General features: G+C 39.7%; 6 protein-coding genes across 6 annotated transcripts; 2 read left to right on the top strand and 4 right to left on the bottom strand.

Annotated features, from left to right (window-relative positions):
- Positions 1-8,833: 8,833 nt before the first annotated feature.
- On the top strand, positions 8,834-13,930 carry ATC70_011570 (uncharacterized protein; the record flags this gene model as incomplete). Its single annotated transcript, XM_064830759.1, has 1 exon — positions 8,834-13,930. The coding sequence occupies one exon, from the start codon at positions 8,834-8,836 to the stop codon at positions 13,928-13,930; it is 5,097 nt and encodes a 1,698-aa protein (XP_064683261.1).
- A 3,298-nt stretch (positions 13,931-17,228) lies between these two features.
- Positions 17,229-19,231, bottom strand: ATC70_011569 (uncharacterized protein; the record flags this gene model as incomplete). Its single annotated transcript, XM_064830758.1, has 4 exons — positions 17,229-17,944; positions 17,998-18,017; positions 18,079-18,193; positions 18,256-19,231. The coding sequence occupies 4 exons, from the start codon at positions 19,229-19,231 to the stop codon at positions 17,229-17,231; spliced, it is 1,827 nt and encodes a 608-aa protein (XP_064683260.1).
- A 667-nt stretch (positions 19,232-19,898) lies between these two features.
- ATC70_011568 (uncharacterized protein) lies at positions 19,899-21,461 on the top strand (the record flags this gene model as incomplete). The annotated part of the gene is made up of 7 exons (XM_064830757.1): positions 19,899-20,021; positions 20,084-20,195; positions 20,253-20,304; positions 20,369-20,490; positions 20,543-20,582; positions 20,643-20,835; positions 20,892-21,461. 7 exons carry the CDS (start codon positions 19,899-19,901, stop codon positions 21,459-21,461), a joined length of 1,212 nt encoding a protein of 403 aa, XP_064683259.1.
- A 503-nt stretch (positions 21,462-21,964) lies between these two features.
- ATC70_011567 (uncharacterized protein) lies at positions 21,965-22,770 on the bottom strand (the record flags this gene model as incomplete). Its single annotated transcript, XM_064830756.1, has 2 exons — positions 21,965-22,115; positions 22,178-22,770. The coding sequence occupies 2 exons, from the start codon at positions 22,768-22,770 to the stop codon at positions 21,965-21,967; spliced, it is 744 nt and encodes a 247-aa protein (XP_064683258.1).
- Positions 22,771-23,048: 278 nt separating this feature from the next.
- On the bottom strand, positions 23,049-24,005 carry ATC70_011566 (uncharacterized protein; the record flags this gene model as incomplete). Its single annotated transcript, XM_064830755.1, has 2 exons — positions 23,049-23,729; positions 23,892-24,005. 2 exons carry the CDS (start codon positions 24,003-24,005, stop codon positions 23,049-23,051), a joined length of 795 nt encoding a protein of 264 aa, XP_064683257.1.
- Positions 24,006-24,677: 672 nt separating this feature from the next.
- On the bottom strand, positions 24,678-26,009 carry ATC70_011565 (uncharacterized protein; the record flags this gene model as incomplete). The annotated part of the gene is made up of 1 exon (XM_064830754.1): positions 24,678-26,009. One exon carries the CDS (start codon positions 26,007-26,009, stop codon positions 24,678-24,680), a length of 1,332 nt encoding a protein of 443 aa, XP_064683256.1.
- Positions 26,010-27,623: the final 1,614 nt, after the last annotated feature.

Here is a 27,623-nt window from a genome sequence, read left to right as displayed (position 1 = left end):
GAAAAACCAACAAAGCTTAACAGTGAACCATGCATGCCACATGGTACCTGAAATGAAATATTATGATTTTCATATGCTTCTTGATAAGATTAAGGTTTGGTTGGGGTGGTACCAGCTTTTTGGGCTCGATATAGGCTGTTACATGTATTTATGCATTGTTTCGTGCTAATGAGAATAATCTGTCAAATATAGGTACATATCATATGTGCGTACATAATACCATAAATAAAAGGGGTTTGGGTATACAGCATAAAGCAAGTAGTGCTGGACGTGGTATGAAAACAATACATGCCTGATATATGGGCTATAAAATGTATAGTTGCTCATAACTGATTAGCGACATCTTCCAGCAGTTGGCTGCCTAATTACAAATCTCATAAACTCACCAACGTGTATTTTTAAATGTTGGAATGCTGTTGATATCAAGAGTAATTCAATTATCCTTCCAGATGGACAATATTTGAGGATTTGACGGAAGGATAAGAATCAACCAAATAATGAATGAAGTACAGTATAAAAAGATCGCTACGCTCAATGACGGCGTCGCACTGCGGGCTTTCATCGAAGACATTTCAAATCAGTATATCAAACAAGCAATTAATAGTAAAAGAAAGGTTATATCAAATTCAGAAGGGGGAAAGGTATCCCTTCCTCCCAATCCCCCTTTGCCTATACACTGATGTCAAACGAAAGCTATGATGGAGGCAATGTGAAAGACAGTCGAAGTTTCATGCAGCATTTGCACAGCACATTCTCCGTTCGTGCCACGTTTTCTGGCAGTAGAACTGTCGCATCATTTACTGTGTTGCTATTGAGATGGCAACATAAAGTTGGCAAGCAATGCGTAAATACAGCACTTTCATAAGATCTACAGCGACTTTTCTAAGAGATTTCATTGCAAAAGCCACCTTTATAGGGGGAAACCCCTCAACAATAGTAAAAAAAAATATATCGGAGCTAATCGATTGACCTTTCAAATACATGTCCCCTATTTAATTAGCATTGCAATCATCATTGCAATCATCAGAAAGGCATTTGGGCAGGCAACAGTGCCAAAATTGATTCCAACTCAGAATATTTTTCGACTCCAGATTGGACAAATTATGTTTTTTTCGACTTCTTTAATCTATTCTTTGATATTCGACTATATGAACTGTAATGATCATCCGATGCTTCCTAATACATTCTTCAAGTACTTTTCAAGGCGCTTCCAATGGTGCTGATTGTAATAGGTGTTTTGAGCGAAACTATTGAGCAATTTGGTAAAATATGAAATGAGGGTTTTACCGGAAATAGCCATATTTTGCATATGAAAACCTCATAAAAATGATTTCAGAGGTTGCTATGGATCGAAAGAAACATTTTGATTTGATAGATACCATAGTAAAAGTCTTCATTTTCAAGGTGAAAAATGCGATCGTTTGAATTTCGATGAAAACCATGAAGTACTCCTCATGCTTTTTGATCGATTTTTGGCCATGTTTTTTTTTGACTCAAAAAGTTGTGCAAAGGTGCCAGGAAGTTACTGCTACTCGAGTACAATTGTTTGGCGTCATTCCGGCGGCTCAGAAAGATCTACATGTCAAGATATGAAGGCTTGAAAGCTGTCAAATTTGGTTATGTTTTGCTTTATGGCTTTTATTTACACGACATGAACCACATCTTTAGTAGCTAAAGCCGTCTGGAAGGGCAGCTCTGCAACCTGTGCAGCTTGTAATTTCAACAGGAGACATATTGATTTTGTAAGACTAATTCATGCGAATTTTGATGCCCTATGTTGCTGGTAAGCTTATTATTAACAATGCAAATGAGAACCCGAATTTGCTGCTTGAACACTATGGTTGTACACCTTTGCTTGGCTACGGTAAAATCGATTAGGACTAATATTAACAAATGTTGAATTAGATGCAATATCACTACACTTGACGACGGTGTCACCCTGCGGGCTGTCGCCGTAGACATTCCAAATCATTAACAATAATAAACTCTGCTATATATATGTAGATTTTAAACAATCCATTATTAATAAAGAAAGAGAGAAATCGAATTTACTACTTAGATATTACGATTTTGCATATTCGCTTCGCAACAATCAAGCCCTCGTATAGATCAATACTATGAAAGGCTGGGCTGGATTATATGTGAATACAACACGTAAAAAGACATGGCTTACAGATTTACTGAGTTTATTAAAGATGAATGCATTGAATACCCCCCAAAGAGTAGCACGCTTTATTATGTTGCCTTTGTTGCAGAAGCGGGCCCATACTGTTTAATTTTATTAATAGGATGCTATCTATTGCACGGCATGAGATAGTAAAAAGATAACATACATGAAAAATTGTCTTTTAATACTATACGATACAATGTTTGCCACAATATTCATTAGATACTGTTTCTCAATCGCTTGATGACCGTGTGGAATATACAAAATAATCCAATCAGACTGTAGATAACGATCTTCATAAACTGCTACTCTAGTGGAATTAGGTTCTCGAAACTTTGTGGTACTATATTCGCTTTTACTATGCCATCGCGTTGTTGAACAGTTCGTAATATATGAATGTTATTTTGAATGTGTATGTTATATCAAATGTCATAGCAAGGTCTCACACTAAAGGTTTTAGGCTATTCTTAGGTCCTTTGGGTAAATCATGCTAATCATGATTTACAAATCAATTGTTGGGTAGATAGTAAACCTATTTGTATTATAGTTCATCATCATGCTGTAAACCCTAGCATAATGAAAAGTATATAAATGCATCCTTGGGATGCATTCTCAATAAAAGTGTAATTCTTTGGCAGATTCAATTTTACATTGTATTTTGACATAACAGTGTACTAGAGCTGATTCGTTTAAAAGTTACTGGCAGATAAATGTAAAATTATCAAAAAGTTTCCGCATAGAATGTTACAAAGTGTTTGTTATTTAATGGTGTTGTGAGCATAAGTAACAGATTTAGATAAATGTATATGTCTCAGCAGTATAAGTGAGAAAAAAAATAACCTTTATTATTTTTGATATTCATATTAACTATAAAAGTTACTAACAAAGTCTGTGTGCACCTGTGTCGTGTGTATAGGTATAGTTTTAGAGTAGACTTAGATAAATGTATATAAAAGAATAGAATTGAGATATAAGATGATCTTTATTGTTTTGCAAACTAAGTTGATATTTACACTAAATTAAAAAAAACTTACACACAAAGTCTGTGTGTACCTGACACCTGACAATGAAAAAAAAAAGGGGGGGGGGGTGCTTGCTTCTTTTATACTGACGCCGAAAGCTCACGTCTGGGCCACACTTCTTTATATAAAGACGCTGATGGTCTCACGTCTGACATTTAACTAATATTGAACCCTTATATATGGTGAGAAAATCTTAATCTTGTCAAATTGTGGTTTTTTTTAAATATATCACATTTTCATGGGTAAGAATGTAATGAATTGAAAAGTTTGAAATTGATTTGATCGACTTGACTATTCCCAATAACGGAAAATAATTTAGTTAAAATGTAATGGCAGAAGGTTCTTTAGATTATTCCGGTAATATAAGTATTGCTAGTTGCTGACTAGCAAATTCAGAGTGAATTCTTTTGGAGTTGTACTGTATAAACGTGCATCCAACTACTATCAAGGTAAGCTCTAGGCCATGGTATGGTATAGCACCACGGAGGTTTCATATATCGGATACTGGAAAATATGAACACAAAAGCGCCATCGTAGTTAATCAGAGATTAAAGGCTCTTCTTCCCAGAACATGGCGTATCTGATCAAGTTGTGGAATTTGAGGCTTTACAGACTAAAATTCACGGAGAAAAAAGAATAAAAAAACAGTAATGTCAACTTGATAAAGGTATGTTTTATTATCAAACTGACAGGTGTAAAGTAAACTGAAGTCTCTCTACTGGCCAGGTAGATGATCCTTCTTATATACTATAACAATGGATAAAAGTTCTATTAATTAGATTGACAAATAAGTCAACTCAGATCAACTAATGTCTAATCATGCTAAAAGACAACTCCAGCAAGCTAATCATGATTTAGCTCTGTCTGGATGAATAATTAGACTCTCATCCGAAGTACCCTGATCTATCCTTTCCATAAGGATAATTAATATCGATCTAGTAGCATGTATCCGATAGGTACAGTCTTCTTAGTCTATATTAATAGTACATATCTGAGTGTATATCGCTAAGCATACATCTTTAGCATGTATCTGGATATATGGCATGTCTATAGCATATCGTATGCATGTCTATAGCATGTCTCATATATAGTACAAGTCTGTAGTACATAGAGTATCTGTAGCTAGTATCACGGATATAAGCATGTGTCTTATAGCGTGGATCATGAAGTGCACATCTGAAGCAACAAGCTCATATTGCATTAATCTTGGTGCCTATCCAGATATGGTAAACATCCGTAGTCAATGTCGGAATACAAGTATAAGTCTATAGTGCCATTCATGTCCGTGGTGCCATCTATAGCCTATATCTTATATAGTATGAATCTTATAGTACTAGCGTATCTGAAGTCCATATCTTCTCATGATCATAGTATAAATCGATATCGTACATCTAATCCAGTGTACATACAGTTTATATCTAAATCTGGTAACTGGATGAACTGTCGGAATGCAGATCATAGTGGATGTATTCCACACAAGTGATTTCTTGTTTGCTATTTGGCTATGGATTGCGTGATATGTTGTTTCAAGGCAACACTTGTTGGTATCATTGGCCTTGAGGGGGTTATACCGTAGTCAAACGAAGGTGAATGGCCATGACAATCAAGCATTCAATCCAACTTTTGTTAGCATTAATTTATATAAGGATTTTATCATAGGGAGGCGAAGGTGCAATACCAAAATAGTATTCAAGCATCTAGCCCAATACTTGATAACAGCGATTTTAAAGGTGGTTTTACCGTAGCGAAGCCAAAATGTAAAGTTTTAGTGTTTAAATAGCATATTCGCTTTCTCATTTCCATTACCATTAGCAGGCTTACCTCTGCAACCTGTGCAGCTTGTAATTTCGACAAGAGACATATTGATTTTGTAAGACTAATTTATGCGAATTTTGATGCCCTATGTTGCTGGTAAGCTTATTATTAACAATGCAAATGAGAACCCGAATTTGCTGCTTGAACACTATGGTTGTACACCTTTGCTTGGCTACGGTAAAATCGATTAGGACTAATATTAACAAATGTTGAATTAGATGCAATATCACTACACTTGACGACGGTGTCACCCTGCGGGCTGTCGCCGTAGACATTCCAAATCATTAACAATAATAAACTCTGCTATATATATGTAGATTTTAAACAATCCATTATTAATAAAGAAAGAGAGAAATCGAATTTACTACTTAGATATTACGATTTTGCATATTCGCTTCGCAACAATCAAGCCCTCGTATAGATCAATACTATGAAAGGCTGGGCTGGATTATATGTGAATACAACACGTAGAAAGACATGGCTTACAGATTTACTGAGTTTATTAAAGATGAATGCATTGAATACCCCCCAAAGAGTAGCACGCTTTATTATGTTGCCTTTGTTGCAGAAGCGGGCCCATACTGTTTAATTTTATTAATAGGATGCTATCTATTGCACGGCATGAGATAGTAAAAAGATAACATACATGAAAAATTGTCTTTTAATACTATACGATACAATGTTTGCCACAATATTCATTAGATACTGTTTCTCAATCGCTTGATGACCGTGTGGAATATACAAAATAATCCAATCAGACTGTAGATAACGATCTTCATAAACTGCTACTCTAGTGGAATTAGGTTCTCGAAACTTTGTGGTACTATATTCGCTTTTACTATGCCATCGCGTTGTTGAACAGTTCGTAATATATGAATGTTATTTTGAATGTGTATGTTATATCAAATGTCATAGCAAGGTCTCACACTAAAGGTTTTAGGCTATTCTTAGGTCCTTTGGGTAAATCATGCTAATCATGATTTACAAATCAATTGTTGGGTAGATAGTAAACCTATTTGTATTATAGTTCATCATCATGCTGTAAACCCTAGCATAATGAAAAGTATATAAATGCATCCTTGGGATGCATTCTCAATAAAAGTGTAATTCTTTGGCAGATTCAATTTTACATTGTATTTTGACATAACAGTGTACTAGAGCTGATTCGTTTAAAAGTTACTGGCAGATAAATGTAAAATTATCAAAAAGTTTCCGCATAGAATGTTACAAAGTGTTTGTTATTTAATGGTGTTGTGAGCATAAGTAACAGATTTAGATAAATGTATATGTCTCAGCAGTATAAGTGAGAAAAAAAATAACCTTTATTATTTTTGATATTCATATTAACTATAAAAGTTACTAACAAAGTCTGTGTGCACCTGTGTCGTGTGTATAGGTATAGTTTTAGAGTAGACTTAGATAAATGTATATAAAAGAATAGAATTGAGATATAAGATGATCTTTATTGTTTTGCAAACTAAGTTGATATTTACACTAAATTAAAAAAAACTTACACACAAAGTCTGTGTGTACCTGACACCTGACAATGAAAAAAAAGGGGGGGGGGTGCTTGCTTCTTTTATACTGACGCCGAAAGCTCACGTCTGGGCCACACTTCTTTATATAAAGACGCTGATGGTCTCACGTCTGACATTTAACTAATATTGAACCCTTATATATGGTGAGAAAATCTTAATCTTGTCAAATTGTGGTTTTTTTTTAAATATATCACATTTTCATGGGTAAGAATGTAATGAATTGAAAAGTTTGAAATTGATTTGATCGACTTGACTATTCCCAATAACGGAAAATAATTTAGTTAAAATGTAATGGCAGAAGGTTCTTTAGATTATTCCGGTAATATAAGTATTGCTAGTTGCTGACTAGCAAATTCAGAGTGAATTCTTTTGGAGTTGTACTGTATAAACGTGCATCCAACTACTATCAAGGTAAGCTCTAGGCCATGGTATGGTATAGCACCACGGAGGTTTCATATATCGGATACTGGAAAATATGAACACAAAAGCGCCATCGTAGTTAATCAGAGATTAAAGGCTCTTCTTCCCAGAACATGGCGTATCTGATCAAGTTGTGGAATTTGAGGCTTTACAGACTAAAATTCACGGAGAAAAAAGAATAAAAAAACAGTAATGTCAACTTGATAAAGGTATGTTTTATTATCAAACTGACAGGTGTAAAGTAAACTGAAGTCTCTCTACTGGCCAGGTAGATGATCCTTCTTATATACTATAACAATGGATAAAAGTTCTATTAATTAGATTGACAAATAAGTCAACTCAGATCAACTAATGTCTAATCATGCTAAAAGACAACTCCAGCAAGCTAATCATGATTTAGCTCTGTCTGGATGAATAATTAGACTCTCATCCGAAGTACCCTGATCTATCCTTTCCATAAGGATAATTAATATCGATCTAGTAGCATGTATCCGATAGGTACAGTCTTCTTAGTCTATATTAATAGTACATATCTGAGTGTATATCGCTAAGCATACATCTTTAGCATGTATCTGGATATATGGCATGTCTATAGCATATCGTATGCATGTCTATAGCATGTCTCATATATAGTACAAGTCTGTAGTACATAGAGTATCTGTAGCTAGTATCACGGATATAAGCATGTGTCTTATAGCGTGGATCATGAAGTGCACATCTGAAGCAACAAGCTCATATTGCATTAATCTTGGTGCCTATCCAGATATGGTAAACATCCGTAGTCAATGTCGGAATACAAGTATAAGTCTATAGTGCCATTCATGTCCGTGGTGCCATCTATAGCCTATATCTTATATAGTATGAATCTTATAGTACTAGCGTATCTGAAGTCCATATCTTCTCATGATCATAGTATAAATCGATATCGTACATCTAATCCAGTGTACATACAGTTTATATCTAAATCTGGTAACTGGATGAACTGTCGGAATGCAGATCATAGTGGATGTATTCCACACAAGTGATTTCTTGTTTGCTATTTGGCTATGGATTGCGTGATATGTTGTTTCAAGGCAACACTTGTTGGTATCATTGGCCTTGAGGGGGTTATACCGTAGTCAAACGAAGGTGAATGGCCATGACAATCAAGCATTCAATCCAACTTTTGTTAGCATTAATTTATATAAGGATTTTATCATAGGGAGGCGAAGGTGCAATACCAAAATAGTATTCAAGCATCTAGCCCAATACTTGATAACAGCGATTTTAAAGGTGGTTTTACCGTAGCGTGTTGAGGATATAGATCATCTCTGAGAGGCAAATGTATTAGGCGTCGTATATTACATAAGAGGATCTGAGAATGAGCTGAGATGCATAGTAGAAGTGAGAGGTCTTTATTCAAGCAGCACGAAGGAACATGAGTGGTGCCATCAAATGGCTAATCTATATCCTGGTTCCTAGAGAGTGGTAGCCTATGGCCTTTCGTCCCTGGAAGTGGGTTTCAATTCCGACAAATGTTCTTCCGTCAAAGCTATTAGGAAGAACATTCTATCCTGGATCATCTTTGTTGTTTATCCTTGACTGGCGGTTCATGAGTTCTGATGCAGCACATCCTCGTTACTGGTTCAAGGCTTATACAATTATCCCGCATTCAAGATCAAGGTCCTATTGCTGCGGCACTGTCAAATAACTGTAAATACCTTTGATATCTACACTAGTTTTGATCCCTATTCAATCTTGGAATAACATAATAAATATATTCAGTTCTAATTGTATTTACTCTGTCTATATTTCGTTATTCTAAACATTTTTTACAATTAATTACTGTACCCCTATATATTGCATTATATTATCCCAATCCTAAATCAAGAATGTCTGCTGGTTCTGTGTCCTCTAATTCTACTGCTGGTTCAGCAAATGGTTCGATTCAAGTCCCTGGGGCTACTGCGGCTGGTCTTCCTGTTACGCTGGAAGATTTCGATCTCAATCCTTCTATGGATGGTCTTACCGAGGTTCTGTCTCAAGACGGTCAAGTGCTTGATGAAGACGAATTGATGGCTGAACTTGGTGGTGGTTCTTCGGCTTTGTCTGCGTTTGAGCCTCTGGAGAGCGTGAGTGGAGAGGTTGGATCTGGGGGGAAGTCCGCAGCTGAGCCATTGAGTGAGGCGATGGAAGCAAGTGAAGAAGCTTCATTAGAGCATGCGTTGAAGGCATTACGTGAAGAAAATGCGAAATTGTTGAAGGTGGTAGTAACGGCACCTACTGCGAGAGAGCGTCATGAGGCTCTGCGAGTGATTAGCAGCAATAAGGATGCGATTGTGGAATTGCGTAGCTATCGGGATGTGGTCAAGCCCAAGACAAGTGCGATGAGTCGTGGAATGATGCGTAGTGAAAATTTGGCTCTGAATCGTCGCGATTTACCCAAATTCCAGTTGGTTTCTGCAGCGGTGAAGGCTTTTCCCAACGAAGAAGTGTTTGAGAGCGTAGATCATTACTTGCGTACTTTTGAGAGCATCTTGAATTCATCATCGTTGGACTTGGAAGCGCAGTGGGCCAAGTTACTTCCGTTGTGTATGCCCAATGGGGATCGTGCGTGGGTCGACAAGACTTTGTTGAAGTGCAGCTCGTGGTGGGAAGCGAAGCAAGTGTTCTCTAGACGCTTTGGGTCTGCAGTGATTACTCGTCGCAATACGGATTTAGTATTTACGATGGTGATGAGTGCGTCTGAATCCATTATGGATTACTCGTGTCGATTCCAGCAAGCAGTGTACAATGCGGGCCTCCAGTTGGATGATCCAAGAGTGGCTGATCGCTTCATGGCGTCGTTAATCTTGCCGGTGCAAACGGCTGTGCGCATTACCTTGGTGAGAGAACAAGGCACTGAGTCGTGGACAGTGGATCGAATTACCCAAGTGGCGCGCGATGTGTTGGGAGATGACAACCGTTTCTATGCGCATGCAACAGCTTTGCTGCCAGGTGCTGCGTTTGAGGATCGTCAAGAGCGTCGTGGGTACCAAGGATCGTCAAGAGGGATGTCGTCAAGTGGAAGACGTAACCATGGAGGGTTCAAGCGAGTGGAGAGCAGTGGTGGAACCAAGAGGTATCATTGTAAGCAGCATGGTCCGAATGATTCCCATGGGTCTAAGGAGTGTCAGTTTTTGAAGTTCGAGAAGGCCAGGAGTGAAGGCAAATGCGTGAAGTGTTGGAAGCCATTTGAAAGGGGACATGATTGCAGCACTCGTCGTCCTCCTGGGGTTGGTCCGTCCAACACGGCTCTGAATCATGAGGTCTTCGCGGCAAGTGTGGTCACCAAGGACAATGAGTCTTCGTCCTCGTTAGGGGCATCATCTTCGAGGGATGCCAATGCAGACGATGCCAATAGTGTCGCTGATCAAGATCAGCTGATGAGTGAGTTGGCTTTCCAATGTAAGTTGCCTAGTGTGAATGTGAACAAAGCAGAAACTAATTACTTTGCGTTGTTGACCCCGTTGTTGATATGTGTAGAATCTAAGAATATCAAGGTCATTGGCAAGGTGGACACCGGGTCCCAAATTAGTTGTATTAGTTTGAAGTTTCTAATAAATGTGCTTAAGATCAAAAAAGTGAGAAAAGTTGATGGGTACCTGAAATTTTTATCCAAGTCTGTGAAGCGAGTGGCAATGACATTTCCATTGAAATTTAAATATGCTAATGGCATTGTATTTGAACATGCATTAGAAGTGGTTCCGTTTGAGCAAGGGTTGGACTTTGATGTCCTGTTGGGAGTGGATGTGTTGCCAAAGATGAATATTGGGCTTACTGGTGTGGCGTTTCGCATCGACAGTGAGCATCAGCATTCAGATGCTACAGAACATAATGAAAGAATGTTTGAGAATATCAATTTGGACTTTGAGGGCAAACATTTAGAGGCGGATAACGCACCTGCGGGTACTGAGGAAGAGCGTCAGGAGTTTAAGACATATATTAGCGAATCCTTAAAGAGAAATGAAGAGATACTTATCGAGTCGTGTTGTCCATTGCCAGAAGCTATAGTGAAATTACCTACAAAAGAAGGAGCGACGGCGCATCGTCGTCCCTATCCGATTGCTGAGTCGTTGAAGCCTGTAGTAGAGAGACAAATTCAAAAGTGGTTGGATACCAAGACGATCGGACGTTCGAGAATCAATTCGTCCTTTAATAGCCCTTTGCTGGTAGTACCAAAGCGTGACAAGTTGGGAAATGTAGTGGATCATCGTGTGTGTCTGGATGTGCGTTTGTTGAATAGTATTTTGCCACCTCCCTACAATTTCCCAATTCCTTTAGTAAAAGACATCTTTGAGAACTTGAGTGGTATGAAGTATTTTGGGACCACGGATTTGAAGGATGCTTACCACAGATTTCCCATTGAAAAAGAGAGCCAATTTAAATGTAGCTTTAGTTTTAACGGCCAAGGATATTATTTCTTGAAGGCTTGTTTTGGATTATGCCAGCTGCCAAGCCAGTATCAATTTACACTATCTACGTTGCTAGCAGGATTGCAACAAGTGCGTGACGAGTCAGGACGAGTGGTATCTACTACGCAGAATTTTCTAGACGATATCATTATCGCTGGCGTGGATTTTGAGCATTACAAGGTAGCCGTAAAAACGGTGATTGATCGGCTTACAGAGGCAAAATTGATTTTACAGCCGAGCAAGTGCCATTTTATGCAGAGAAAGGTGCGGTTGTTAGGCTTTGTGGTCGATGAAAAGGGTATCCGAGTAGACAAATCCAAATGTACAAATGTGGCGAATTGGCCTGTACCCTCAACCAAGAAACAAGTGCAGCAGTTCATGGGATTAGTGAATTATTTGCGTTCACATATTCCAATGATCTATAGAGTGGCGGCTCCGATCACGGACCTCATTAAAGACAACAAGAATGTGATGAAGCACTGGACGAATCAACATACAGAGTGTTTTGAGGCAATTAAGAAGATATTGCAAGCGGATTTGTTGATCAATTACCCAGATTTCGACAAGGAATTTATTATTGCGTGTGATGCCAGTTTGTATGGAGTAGCGGCTGTGATTTACCAAGAAGATGACAAGGGGCGTCATAAGTATGTGGGTTTTATTTCAAGCACACTGAGTCCAGCGCAGCGTCGTTGGTCCACAACGAAGCGAGAATTGTATGCGATTGTGTTGGCGTTGCGGAAGTTTCAAACGTACATTTATGGGCGTGCGTTCCGGGTACTGACAGATCATCGAGCATTAGTGTATTTGCATTCTCAGAAAGTGGTAAACCCTATGATGGCTGGATGGATTGAGACTATCCTAGATTTTACATTTGAAGTCGTGCATTTACCAGGAGCAATGAACATTTTTCCGGATTTATTGAGCAGACTATATCCACCTGTGGAGAATGAGAGTACGCAGTTAATAGTGGAGGAAAGTGAAGAGCGTAGTCGGGAGAGACATGAGCAAAATCGCAAGAATCGTGGTGCAAAAAATATGATTAAGAAGAAGCGGTATAGCAAAGATCAAGCAGTAAATATCTTTGCTACACAAGTGATTGAAAATGCGAAGGAAGATCTTGATTACATGACACCTCCTGAGGAAGAGCGAGATGAGATTTTACAAGAGATTCACATGTTTGGGCATTATGGCGCACAGGCGATTGTGAGAGAATTGCACTCGCAAGGGTTGCATTGGGCTAATGTGTATGAAGATGCTAAGAGGTTGGTCAGTAGCTGTCCAGAATGTCAGAAGCACAATATTGCAAAGAGAGGGTGGCATCCGCTCAAGAATGTAGTTTCGCTTCAGCCGATGTCGCATGTGTCAGTGGATTTGGGTGGCCCAATGACGATGACCTTTGATGGATATGTGTATATAATGGTTGTCACAGATCTGTGTACCAAGTATGTGATTTTGCGCCCATTAAAGTCGAAGGAAGCAACGAGCATTGCTAGAGAATTGATTAAGGTGTTTGGGGATTACTCATTTCCTATTATTATGCAGAGCGATCATGGTGGGGAATTCGAGAATCACTTGCTTCAGGCAATCAGTGAGAACCTAGGTTTGCAGCGCAACTATTCTACCCCATACGCAGCCAGAGGTAATGGGAGTGCGGAGGCGAGTGTGAAAATTGTGATGAATACGCTGAGGAAAATGTGTAACTCTAATGCGCGAGAATGGAGCGATTACCTTCCAATTGTGCAGCTTTGTTGTAATCGTTACATCAAGAGTAAATCGATGACTTCGCCGTTCTCGCTGATGTTTGCCAGGCGAGTTACACTGCCAGAGGATTATGCCAACAAAGACAAATACCCGATCCCTAAGGATATCATGTCAGTAAAAGAGCTTGAAGAGCGTATTGACTACATGCACAAGGTGGTATTTCCAGCGATCAATGAACGAGAGGCCAAGATGAATGCGATTATGCAGAAGAGGTTTAATGACAAGCATATGCTCGTGGACATTCCAGTGGGTGCTCATGTGATGGTAAAGATACGTCAACGACCAAGCAAGTTGAGTCCCATTTATGATGGTCCATATACGGTCATTCGTAGAAATCAAGGCGGGTCATACGAGTTGAAGGATGAAATGAATGAGATTCTTCATCGCAACTATGTACCATCCGAGCTAAAGGTGGTGAACATAGATGAAAAGGCCATTGATGATGAGTATTTCGAAATTGAGGCGATTCGAGATCATAGGGGCAAAGCAGCGAATCGTGAGTATCTCATCAAATGGAAGGGCTATGGTGAACGCATGTGTTCGTGGATAACTGCAGAAGATGTATCGGATCCCCATATTTTGCAAAGATATTGGCAAAAGCATGTGCAGCTGCAGAAGCAAGAAGAAGGGCGCATCCGAGAGCGAGTGGCTCAAATGCCGAGTAAGCAACAGAGGAAACGTGCTGCCACTGGGGAAGCAGATCAGGCGGGGGCTCCTCAATCCCCAGCGAAGCGGCGTCGGGCCACTTATGTTAGGAAGAAGACAGGATAAGTGGGAAGGTGAGCGACAGTGGGGACGAGGTAAGAGTGGTGATCGAGAGGGTGTTGTCATGTGTTGTGGTAGCAGTGTACCTTTTTACCTGATCATTGTTTTTTTTTTCCCATTGGGTTTTACATTGATTGGGATGTTTTAATGGCCATTGTTCCGAATTCATGATAACACATAGGAAGTATTTCAACGAGCCAAGCTTGTGTGATCTATCTCCTGTGGTGTAGTGTTTATCGAATCGACAATTCTTGCAGTATTATCGATTCTGGTGGGGACGAATGTTGAGGATATAGATCATCTCTGAGAGGCAAATGTATTAGGCGTCGTATATTACATAAGAGGATCTGAGAATGAGCTGAGATGCATAGTAGAAGTGAGAGGTCTTTATTCAAGCAGCACGAAGGAACATGAGTGGTGCCATCAAATGGCTAATCTATATCCTGGTTCCTAGAGAGTGGTAGCCTATGGCCTTTCGTCCCTGGAAGTGGGTTTCAATTCCGACAAATGTTCTTCCGTCAAAGCTATTAGGAAGAACATTCTATCCTGGATCATCTTTGTTGTTTATCCTTGACTGGCGGTTCATGAGTTCTGATGCAGCACATCCTCGTTACTGGTTCAAGGCTTATACAATTATCCCGCATTCAAAATCAAGGTCCTATTGCTGCGGCACTGTCAAATAACTATAAATACCTTTGATATCTACACTAGTTTTGATCCCTATTCAATCTTGGAATAACATAATAAATATATTCAGTTCTAATTGTATTTACTCTGTCTATATTTCGTTATTCTAAACATAGCGAAGCCAAAATGTAAAGTTTTAGTGTTTAAATAGCATATTCGCTTTCTCATTTCCATTACCATTAGCAGGCTTAGCGACAACATAATAACGCATCAAAATTTACATGAGTTAGTCTCACCGAAATTGTGGAATACATCCACTATGATCTGCATTTCGACAGTTTATCCAGTTACCAGATTTAGATATAAACTGTATGTACACTGGATTAGATGTACGATATCGATTTATACTATGATCATGAGAAGATATGGACTTCAGATACGCTAGTACTATAAGATTCATACTATATAAGATATAGGCTATAGATGGCACCACGGACATGAATGGCACTATAGACTTATACTTGTATTCCGACATTGACTACGGATGTTTACCATATCTGGATAGGCACCAAGATTAATGCAATATGAGCTTGTTGCTTCAGATGTGCACTTCATGATCCACGCTATAAGACACATGCTTATATCCGTGATACTAGCTACAGATACTCTATGTACTACAGACTTGTACTATATATGAGACATGCTATAGACATGCATACGATATGCTATAGACATGCCATATATCCAGATACATGCTAAAGATGTATGCTTAGCGATATACACTCAGATATGTACTATTAATTTAGACTAAGAAGACTGTACCTATCGGATACATGCTACTAGATCGATATTAATTATCCTTATGGAAAGGATAGATCAGGGTACTTCGGATGAGAGTCTAATTATTCATCCAGACAGAGCTAAATCATGATTAGCTTGCTGGAGTTGTCTTTTAGCATGATTAGACATTAGTTGATCTGAGTTGACTTATTTGTCAATCTAATTAATAGAACTTTTATCCATTGTTATAGTATATAAGAAGGATCATCTACCTGGCCAGTAGAGAGACTTCAGTTTACTTTACACCTGTCAGTTTGATAGTAAGACATACCTTTATCAAGTTGACTTTACTGTTATTTTTATTCTTTTTTTTCTCCGTGAATTTTAGTCTATAAAGCCTCAAATTCCACAGGTTCCATACTTCAATAACAAACATCACACTTTAAACCATCAAAGTTACATTAAACCATGCTATGACGATAGCTCACCCAAGCCTGTTGTGCCAGAAGGGCTACAACTGTCTATAAAGATTAAGGTATTCTTGATGGGTAGATATGTCTGTGTTGTGCAACAACATGGACAAGCTATGATAAGTGAAGTGCATTTCAGCTATCTAAATACTGAGGTTCACCAGATGTGATAAGCGTTGTACAAGATAAATTGCTACTTTGGCATTCAGAACTTAGTATAAATAGAATAACTCTTGTCTTCATCAATAAATCTTTAGTTTTTTGTGTCTGATCTTATTCAAATAAGTCTTTTCTTGTTTTTATAATATTGAACATTTTTTATAAGCTACAAATAATAATCCTTTTATTCTTTGTGCTTAACAAAGCCCATCAAAGTTACTCAAATCAACCCTTATGGCCAGTGCTCTTGCATTGATTACCACTTTAAATCAAACATCAACAACATTTGCCAGATATTGCAATAGCAGCACCTATTGCTCTCTATTATCACTAATCCTACAAGCTAGTTGCAAATGTTTAAATACTCTTCTTTTTTTTTTTTTTTTACTCAATTCCAGGATCTTCAGTTCATTTTATACACAAATAAAATACAGTTGATTTCTATTGTATTTTACTATTGCTTTATTTTTTTTGTGAAATCTATTCAAACCTGATTTCACTGCAAGACCCTTTAAATTTTTCTTTGCTTAAGAGTAAGATAATAAGGTACAATTGTTTGATTTGGCATCCATTATACTGTTTGTTTTGTGAATGGTGTCTTTTAATTTTCCTATATCACTTCATCTATAATGTTACCCGTTGTGTAGAATCAAAAAGCACCCATCATTTGGGATCTTAGTTAAAGCAGCAGCATCAGCTCTCGTGAACAACCTTCAGTGCCCAATAGGGCAGCTCCTGTCAAAAGTGTCCAAAATCGATGGATGAAGGCTAACTTTTGCTACAGCAGGGGGGCATATAAGATTCTTTTTGTGCATTGCCATCAGTCATACCATGCGCTAGATTTATTTTATAGACTAGAGCATCACATCATACAGATGCCTCCCTAGTGTTATTTATGAAAGCCCTGTTTTTGTCACTGTAACCTCCAATTTGCGGTCAAAAAGCCTATTTTTACAAGGAAGCACCATCGTAAGTAGTGCCAAAACATGGTCTCATTTTTAGAATCAACACAGGAAAAAAGTTTGATTAACGAAGGACGGAGACAGTGGATTGATTTAACAGATTTGCATTACACTGTTTTTGTTTATTTATTATGATATTTATGTAAGTATAATTCAGAGTAGATTCTTCCCAAATATTATGACGGCTTACCCTGACATTAGGGTTATAACATCAAACCTGACCTTGAATTAGAGCGTCGTACACTGTAGCATACGATTTTGCATAACTTTAGTAGGTTTACATTTATTATATACAGCAGCATGTCCTTATATTTCTAATGCAATTCTATTATGACTAGACGTATCTAGTTGATTACTTTTTGATTGCTTCTTTGCGATCCAATTTAATCGATTTGCCCATTTGGCGCTAAGCTGATATAACCATAGAGCATAGGCTAACGATTTATACTGCCACCAAGCGCTGAATAATTGCTTTAGTAAATCAAAACTAAATCCAATCATCTTGATTCTTTCCACAATGTGTTTCTTGGTATCAAGCCAAACGGCTTTTGAACAGTAAAATCCCATGATAACATAAGTATCGCGATCATCTGCGACCTTGTTCAGTTTCTCATCCACATGTCGAAGGAGATCATTTGTTTTCAGCAGCAGTAACACAGGTCGAGGCAGCTTACCAAGGATATCAGCGACTTCCACCAAGTAGGTCATGGCTCCATCAGATATTCGACCCACTTCATCGCTTTCGCGGATACTGCTGAGATCCGACTTGCTGATCTTATCCCACTCGCGACCCGTGAGCATGCAGGCAAACAACTGATAGATGTCAGTACCGCCCACTCGATAGGAGTACTTGCGGATTCCCTCTTCGTCTGCCTTAATTAAGGATGTCCACAGATGAGCGTAGTTGGATCGAAGGTCTTCTGACAGATCTCGATAGAGCCCGTGATCCAAAAGAACGAGATCAAAGTTGTGCTTTGAATGCTTGGGATTTTTAGCAGGTCGAATAAAGACATTTCCAGGGTCTAGCAATACATGAGTTGTTTGTTTATACTGTTTGTGCGTTTGGGTTACTTACGAGGATCACAATGGACGAATCTATGAAAGGCATGATTAGGGATAAAGGATTTGAAGTGGATGAAAAAGCTCTGTACTTTACCCGTGCAAAAAGATCATTTCTGAAAAGACTCGGGTCAACTCGCTGGACACTTGCTTGGGGTCAATGTTGTGCTGCTTCATGTATTCTAGATCATCCACTCTGGATCCGCTTATAACTAGCAAGCAAGCATACATGTCAGCGTGTATACCATAATGCTAGACACAGACAGACACTTACATTCCATGCACATGATGCGTCTCTTGGCCCAAACGACGCGAGGAATCACAAGCGAGGTGTTGTTTCTACGCCTCTCCTCAGCAAAATTGGCTTCTACTCTTCTGGCATTTTGAGTTTCATGCACGAAATCCAGCTCCTTTGGAATGGACTCTCTCATCTCCTCTGCAAACCAATCAAATCCAAAATCAGGGAATACTCGCTTTACGATTTCGAAAATGAATGAGACAGTGTCCATGTCCAACTGACAGTAATCATCCAGATAAGGGTGTTGTAATTTCACTGCTACCCAGCGATCCTCCTCGTTATCGATCCACTGCTCATTCTGTTCCAGTAATTGTACGCTTTGTTTTGATAGTCTCGCTCGGTGGACTTGTGCCAATGAAGCGACGCCTAACGGTGTGTAGTCGAATTCCTCAAACACTTGCTCTACTGGTAACCCATAATCAGACAGAAACAATTCTCGAATGTCATCAGGTGAGGTGGGATCACAACGATCTTGCAGCACTCGCATTGTCTGGCACCATTCATTAGGCAGCAGGTACTGCATCACAGAGATATGCTGACCTAATTTAACGTAGACACCACCCAAGCGTTGAATAGCCACCAACACTCGCTCAGCACATCGCTGATGACAGGCACGCTTGGCTTCTTCAAAGGTAGCTTCATCTGCGTAGTCTTTGGAGAGGGTGCGCTGATAGTCATAGGCTACTTTGGCACCTACAGCACCTGCAATGCCACATCTCTCCAAGGCATTGCCAACATGACGAAAGCGATCATTGGTGTTGTAGAGGATCGTGCCGCCTACGCCTACAGTGACAGTGGTAGCCAAAGTGGCCATGGCAGCACCACTCACAATTCGACGCACAAGGCTCTTTTTCTGTAATTGCTGTTGTTGTTGCTGGATTGTTGCATAGCATCGACGTTGCCACAATGCAGCCATAGCTGGTCGCCCAAGTAATAATCGGCTTTGATTCATATAAACAAAAGACGGGTTCGTTGGCAGCAGAACTAAGAAGAGAAAAAATTTAATCAAACACATCTCGACATGATGATATAATTCAGGGATAGGTGTAGCAGCGATTGGCTCGGATCTGACGGGTGCTCGTGAACCGCGCGCACAGCAATGATGGCTGTATGTTACCCCAGATTGTAAAGAGTGTGGTGGAAAGAGACAAACAGCACATATTAGGGAACCATCGAAATGCTGTCAGGGAGTTAATTTGAGATATTGCAAGTTGAACTGCATGCTAATATTTACGCGCGCGCGGTCTCTGTCCAATGTCTGTTCCTTGCAGCAACAGCAGCAGAGAACAGCCGATCCTTATGCCGCTCTCTTGGTGAATGGTACCATTTGCATTCAACTCAAAGAATTGAGGGAGTAGCTGTCGACCGTTAATTAAGGACATCGGAAATTACTGCAGAATGTGTGCTGTATTGCGCTGTCTCTTTCATGCTTTTGATGCCTTCTTGTTGCGGGTCCATTGTGTATGCTTTCTCCTAACAATCAATGGAAGAAAATTATCATGATAACCGCCACTTGCATGCAAACTTGACTCGAGTATTTATAGCCAACATTCTGGCTCCCTTTGCTTTCATTCTTCTTTCTCTCTCTCTCTCTCTCTCTCTCTTTCATTCTTCACAACATGCATATGCTTCCCATTTACCTGGTCTTGTGCAGTCTTCTGCTCTGGGTTGCTCAAGGCCTCATAGATCAGAACAGCCCTACGTATGGCAGCCACCAGTTGATCACCTATGTTGTTGATTGGGTGAGTGTGTGTTTAGTGCTTTTGTGAAAAGACATTCTTGACAACTTTTGGCGTATACGTAGGATGTGCCAAAGATCATTCCCTGGACAAAACTCGATCACGTTGCTTATGCTTTTGCAGTGCCTGACAGACATGGCGATTTGACCATGTTTGATGCAGAACAGCTCCAACAAGGTACTCTAAGCCGGATCCTAGATTCATGCCAAAAAGCTTAACCAGTTGTCATTCTAGTTGTCGAGGAAGCTCATGACCATGGAAAGGGTGTCAGTCTTGCTATTGGAGGGTAACTTAGTTGAATGTCGTCAAGAATGAAATGTGTAGATAGTAATCATTATTGGCATTTCTAGCTGGACTGGTTCCATTCACTTTAGCACATTGGTAAGAACTTCTGCTGACCGTAGAAAGTTTGCAAAGAAGATCATGGCAGCGGTTGAAAAGTACGACCTGAACGGTGTCAATCTGGATTGGGGTAATTATATACACTGTGCTGAATGGACGCGGACCTCATGCTCTTTTGCCAGAATATCCTAATGATCCCAACGGCATCTCCTGTAACAGAAAGTATGTATCGTCGTGTGTATATAGACATTACGTTGGCTGACTCGATCAGTACTCGATTAGACATCCCAAGGACACGGCCAACTTTCTGGCTTTCATCCAAGTCCTCCGCAGAATGCTGGATGAAAAGTATCCTGACGAGCACAAGCTGATTACTGCCGCTGTCAGTGCTCACGTATTCAGAGATGCTGATCGTAACGTTATAGAAAATCTCGATGATGGCTGGGCTGATTTCATGGATGCATTCTATATCATGGTATGTAATTAGAAGCCTAAATGCTTTACGGGGGGTTACTCAGACCAAAGTGATAGGCTTACGATATCAATGGCGTATGGAGTGACAAGACGTCTGCAAATGCTCCCCTGCATTATGGTGTTGCTGGACAGCATGTGAGTGTAGAGTCATCGATCCAAGAATGGCTTGATGCTGGTATTCCTTCTGACCGCCTCTATCTCGGTGTCCCATTCTACGGATACACCCACAAGACACTGAAGCCTATGGATCAACAGACTGGCTTGAACGTGCCTCTGGATAGATCCATTGAGCAGATCAAAGGTGACCAGTATGATGACTATGCTATGGATCCTTGTCCTGGAGCACAGCCTGCTTACTCTGGAGAATTCCAATGGAGAGCAATTGAGGCGTCGGGTGCAGCTTACAATGCTTCTGGATGGGCCACTTACTGGGACCAGAAAACTGAAACTCCCTTTTCGTACAATAATCTTTCTCGCCAGTTTGTCACATATGATAACCCTATTTCCCTTCGTCTCAAAGCACAATTTGCACAAGAAAAGAAGCTCGGTGGCATCATGCTCTGGTCTCTCGAGATGGACGATGCTAGTAACTCCCTCTTGGATGCTATTCAAGACGTTCGTACCTGACTTTAATCATAATAATAAAACCACACACACTGTATAAAGTGTTGCTAATATTCCAAACATACAATGCTTCAGAGCACACCTTGTGCAGCGAATGAATAATGCATCCACTATTCAGTCGAATACTACATACGAGGCACATTTCATCAATATTCACTTCCTACTCGTCCTATTCAGTTCTCAATCGTTCCATGTTTATTCAGAATCAAACTTGGGTATTGACAACAATTGACAATTTGGCCTGCCAGTGTCCAACTCTGAATATCAAATCACAGGAGGCAATCTGATCTCAACTATCATACACATGCCAAGCATATTCAAGATGTCTCCACTGAAAACCAAAATAGAGCGCTGGGAAATAGCATTCTTCATACTCGAACTGAACACTGCCTTCCTCAGATTCCATCTTCATCCAGTTATCTATACTTCCACTGCCATCCCAAATATCAGCTTCGAGTAGAAAAAACAAATCATTTATAATAGAAATCAAAAAATTGCGGGGTAAATTATACAGAGAAAGATGCCATGAATGTTGTGGATGTGGTTTCGACAGTTTGATATCCACTTGGTGCCTTGATGCCCAAAATTTCGTTCAAGCGTGTTTGATCTCCACTGCTGGATGCCATTCTCTTTGCACGTAAAAACTTGGCACGAGCACTGTGCGGTTAGAAAGGTGGGTTAGAGTGTGGTTTTGCTAGTAATCTGACAGAATGACTTACGCATTACGAAGCACAACGGGTGCTGGTGCCTCTTCCTTTTTGCTCTTTTTGCTCTTCTTTTTGTCCTTGCTCTTCTTTTCCTTTCTGCTTTTTTTACTCTTTTTGTTCTTCTTTTCACTGTCAACATCCTCTTCTCCCTCATCATCATCTCGGGATCGCTTTTTGCTCTTCTTTTCCTTCTTGTTCTTTTTGCTCTTCTTTTCTTTTTTGCTCTTCTTGGTCTTTTCTTCTGTTTCGTCTTGCTCTTCCTTGTCAGCTGTGTCTGCTGACTCTTCAGCATCAGATGCATTGACGCTGCTAGCTTCTGAAGCGGTTTGAGAGTTGAGGTCTGCTAATAATCTGGAGAATGCGTCTGTGTTTCCAAGCCAATTGTCAATGTTCTTCTTTGTAGCACCCACACCCAATGTATTGTCCTTGAGCTTGATCTTGACATGCTCCTTCTTGCCATCTTCCTTGACACCCAAGCCTTTTCCAGGAGCCCAACCCATCTTTTGCAGCATTCTGAAGCCGAATTTGGATTCATCTTTACTCCAGAACAAGTTGTTGGGATCTTGACTGATGCGCTGCTTTTCCTTCTGTCCTGCTAACCCCATATTTTTATGATCGATTTGTTTAAAAGAGAAAGAAGAAGGCCCAGATGCCAGTCGAAAAATTTATTTTGAGGAAAAAAAAATCAGGAAAAAGATTCCCAGTCACCGAGCAAACTTGCATTATCAGACCTGAAATGAAGGCATCTACACAACTGCAGCGTTCGTTTCATCCCGTTTTCCATGCAAAACTGATCTCATGCAAGCAAAGAGTAGAGCGACATCAACCCACATGACATCATTATGAAAAAGTAGCAGCACCATCGTAATACAGGTTCAACATTTTACTCGTTTATTGAAACTGCAGCACTGGATTTAATGCGAGCAATCAAACTTTCAACATCATCTTTGCAATTGACAACTTCTGATTCTAGCGATTGCTCTTCTTCAACTGGCAGTTGCTTCATCAAAGCCATCAGTTCTTGCTTAACTTGCTGGATAAACTCTTGGTTGTTTGCTTCGATCTCCTTGTGCACCTTTTCGAAATCTTGGATCAGCACCTCTCTTTCCTTGGCTTGTTTCTCCACCATCTGCTGTACTTCTTTAGCTACATCTTTTTCCTTGACATCCTGGACACTCTGTTGAACAGAGGCTAACTCTAGCTCCAAAGCTTGTATCTCTTTATCGAACTCAGCCTGTGATTGTGCTACAGATTGTTCAAATGTCTTTTGCTGCTGCAATTGCTTTTCCTTTTGTAATTGAATTGTGCGACATTCCTTCTCAATCGTGTGCTCTCTCCGTTTCAGGTCATCCAACTCCTTTCTAGCTGCCATGGCTTCGTCCTTGAGTTGTTTGACTTTATTTTCCGTGCTTACATATGTTTGTTTGGTAGAATCCAACAGCTGTTGCTTGGACTCTAATATTTGCATCACTTCTTGGATATCTGATCTAAGCTTCTTGTTGGATTCGATGTATTCCTCATTCTCTTTTTCAAATTGTTCCTTGTTCTCTTTAGCCGTTTGGAGCTAGCAAATGTACAGCATGTTAGCACAAACATGATCCCCTAACTACTTCAAAGCAAACCCCTTCATTTCAAGATGAGAGAAGCCCCCCACTGCCTTGAGCCCTTCTTCACCCCCCTTGGGTTCCTTTTAAAGTGTTATTGTAGTTGATGCAATGTATCTTACTTGTGCCTTTGTGTTTTCCAAATCTTTTTGAATGCTTTCTAAGTTTTCTTGCAGTTCTTGAAACACTCTGTTGGTTCTTGAGCTAGAGGAAGCTGGGCGGGGTGTCGACAGCATATGTACGTTGTTTCTAGGGCTGGTCGTCTGGAGCATGTAAGTGAAGAATTGCTTCGAAGCTTACAACAAGTAGGTTAAGCTAAAAAAAAAGAAAGAAAAAAAGAAAGTTCGTGTAAACGAAAGAGAGGAGGAAAAAAGATGGATTTCATGGCTGATGTTTATATCAGTGTTGCAAAATCATGAACGGGGCATTTTTATTGGTTGCTTTCAAATGGATCCAAAAGTTTAGGTATATGCCTTTTGCCATTATGCTTCTCCTGGCACTTTTTGTTGTGGTCCTTCAGCAACTACATTACTAGAATCGGTATACATTGCGATGTAGTATGTCCTTCTACAAAGAATTATTAGATTTGAAATAAGTTTTGTAACTAGAGTCTGTCAGATCATATTGAAATCCATGCATAGCAACATCAGTGAAATGCCGAGCCTTGCACTTCTCTTCAAGTGGCATGATTGCTATTGCAGTTTACCATGTACTGAATGGACAGTCTGATCATACCTGTATAGAACAAGAAAATCGTGTGTGGTAATTGAAAAGTTTGATTTTGAAGGTAAAGTAATAAGTTTATTTTTAAGATCGCTCAAAGAGCGATACATGTATGTACAAATTAAGAGTATATATATAAAAAAATATGTCGATCAACGAACATGATAGCTAGTATAACAATAAATTTAAACAGCACAATCGGTCATGGCAATGATGACACCGGTGGAGACTGCAGGATGAACCCAAGAGTTGACATTGATGTAAGTGGTGTATACCAACATACCAACGCCAAAGAGAATCAAAAGGATATCAACAATCTTGAGATAACGATTGGATGTAATCTTGTAGTGGAAAAGACCAGGAAAAATGAAACAGAGGGGCATACAAGCAACAGAGCCAACGAGGGCGACAAACTTGCTCAAGTTTTGAGCACCAACACCGAAACTGACAGCAGCACAGACAATAGGAATCAAGGAGCGAACCATGTTCTTGCTGTACTTGATCTTGAGGGAGTTCTTGCCAGAGCGAGTACCAAAGACGTACTTTTCAATGATTTGCAAGGGAGGGAAAAGCATGAAGGGAGAGGTCAAGATCATGGCAATGGCATAAAGGACTTGGACAGTGATGGACAAGGGGATTCTAGGAATGTTGGCAACGACACTGGCTTGAGTGATATCACCGTAAGCAACGTAACCAATGGCACCAATCAAGGTGAAGATAATAAGGCAAATGATCAAGCCAACGGTCATGACAGCGGGGAATCTCTTGGGCTCTCTCATACCTTGGACAATAGGCAAGACCATGCCAACACCCTCAAAAGAAAAGACAGCGGTACCAATCATCAGACCAAAGTCGTTTTGATTGACGAGATGGATATTGTTACCAACACCGTGAGTGGCAATTTGGCTGGAACAAAAGTAGAGAATACAGATTAAACCAAAGGCGATAAAGGTATCAGCGACGATAGCGAGGTAAGACAGCTTTGCGATTCTTCTAACCCAACAGAAAGGAATGATAGCGATAAGAATGATCCAGATGTAGTATTTGGCCTCAAAGGGAGCGTTACAGTGATTGACAGTATCAACAACGATGCCGATATTTTCAGAGATGAAGATCATATAAGAGGCAACGAAACCCATTTGAGAAACACACAAGAAGAACTGGATCAAATGTCTCAAGTAAGGACCATATAAACTCTGAGCCACATCACCATAATCACCACCAATCTTCATCTGAGCCTTTACCAGCAATTGGAATGCAACCAGACAAAGGAAAGCAATGACTACCATGAGAATGATGGATAACAGCAAGCCACCGCTTACAAAACTGCCAGGCAAAAAGATGACACCTGTACCGATAAAAGCCTTCAGCAACATGAACAAGGCTTTGCCGAAAGAAGCGGTTCCTCGAGGCACATCTTCCACTTGGACCTCAGAGATGGAATGATCTTCTTGGTATTTTTCATTCACAATGGAAGCAGGACGAGAGTCAGGTTTCTTTTCGTAGTCAGTATTCATTTGGCTTTGTAGAGGAATAATGAAATTTTAAGTGATTTACCATGCCCTATTTATACTTGAGATATGTAAAAAGTGGGGTACATGCTTTACCAATAGAATGATTTGACATTCCATCAATGTCCCTTTCTTTGTGTTACTACTTCGTGAGAAAAATGTCTCTTGGAACCAATAACTACAAGGAGATCGAAGGGTGGAACAAGAACTTTATCGACTTTTCGTCATTTGTAATAATACGAGGCATTTATTTATTTTTTCATTTTATTTGAGCAGTGTTTTGGATTAAAAAAAAAATAGCAAGCTTGGACGGCAGTTACACTCGTTTGTATTTGAGTTTGTTATCAATGAATATAGTTGCTACGCCGCCGTATCAGAATAAGGTCCCAGATTTACCAACGAGTAGATCAAATTCAAAATTACCATTTACAGACGGCTCTCTTTTCGTTTGATATGATTGTCCATTCTGGGGATTCATTCGAGTTCGAGATGCAACATTGTAACCAGAACATCAAATGTCAAATAGCTGTACACATCACAAGACCTCAACGTTGACTTCAACGTGTAGCTGGTGACAGTACGTGCATCGTGTTTGATAAAGTATATTAATATCTAGCAATATATACATTGGACGGGCTTCAATTGAAATTGATAATGTGTAACCAGAACATTTCATATATAACATGTACCCATTTGATTTGCCATGTAAAAATTGCTATCCGCGGCGAGCTTTCTAAAAGGTTCATTTCTCTATATGAAACCCACAAATTTCATTCATTTCCCCACACTCAACAATATGCTTCTTTGTCTTTGATTGACTGCGGGATATATGCAGCAAAACGACAGCATTTTACAGTAAAATTCATCTCTACGCTTCCTAAAAACATGACTAATGCATTTCCTTACAGGGCATACAGCCAGGCACTTTTTTTTTTTTTTTTTTCTTCCAGTTCTGGGATTGAAGATGGCTGTCTTCTTGCCTTTCTTTTGATACGAAATGACAGGTGGATACAATTAATTACATGCCGTCATGATACTACTTCATACCACCATTACCTTATAAATCCTGCTCAAGTGGTACATGAGAGCTCCCCTTCTTGCACTTCTAAAAATACTAAGATAAAGTTCATATCGCAAAGCTTAATTCGAGACATTAAAAGAGGGGCATCTGAATCATTTTTCATGGGGTAACGAATACATCCAATCAGTTACTCAAGACAGCCAGGTCTAACTCTACATGGCTTGCTGCTTCCATGTCTTTCACGAGGACGTCTGTTGCTCTTCTAATTCAGCCACAGAGGTATTGCCTCATATGTGATAATTTACTTGTATATGGGCATCTGACAGTTGACTCTTTACATATGGAGCATTTAAATTGAATGCAAGTACAGACACATTACGACTACACAAGAGGCTGCTGCGTTTATTTTTGAATAGCGTAGGTTTTCAATCCAGGTTTACGTCTACATTTGTCAACCACAAGGAAATTCGGAGAAATGTGGATGCTACATACGATGTCAAGTTCCATTCAAGTTACATGGAAAATTGTGTTGTTTCACACATCGTATCGATAGTTTTTCTAGCCTTTCTAACATTTTGCCGAAATGGCGCTGTTTGACG

The sequence above is a fragment of the Mucor velutinosus genome (genome assembly GCF_035048745.1).
Source record: "Mucor velutinosus strain NIH1002 chromosome Unknown tig00001564, whole genome shotgun sequence".
Taxonomy (NCBI): domain Eukaryota; kingdom Fungi; phylum Mucoromycota; class Mucoromycetes; order Mucorales; family Mucoraceae; genus Mucor; species Mucor velutinosus.
Note: the sequence above shows the minus strand (reverse complement) of the source record. Positions and strands in the feature narration are given on the sequence as shown.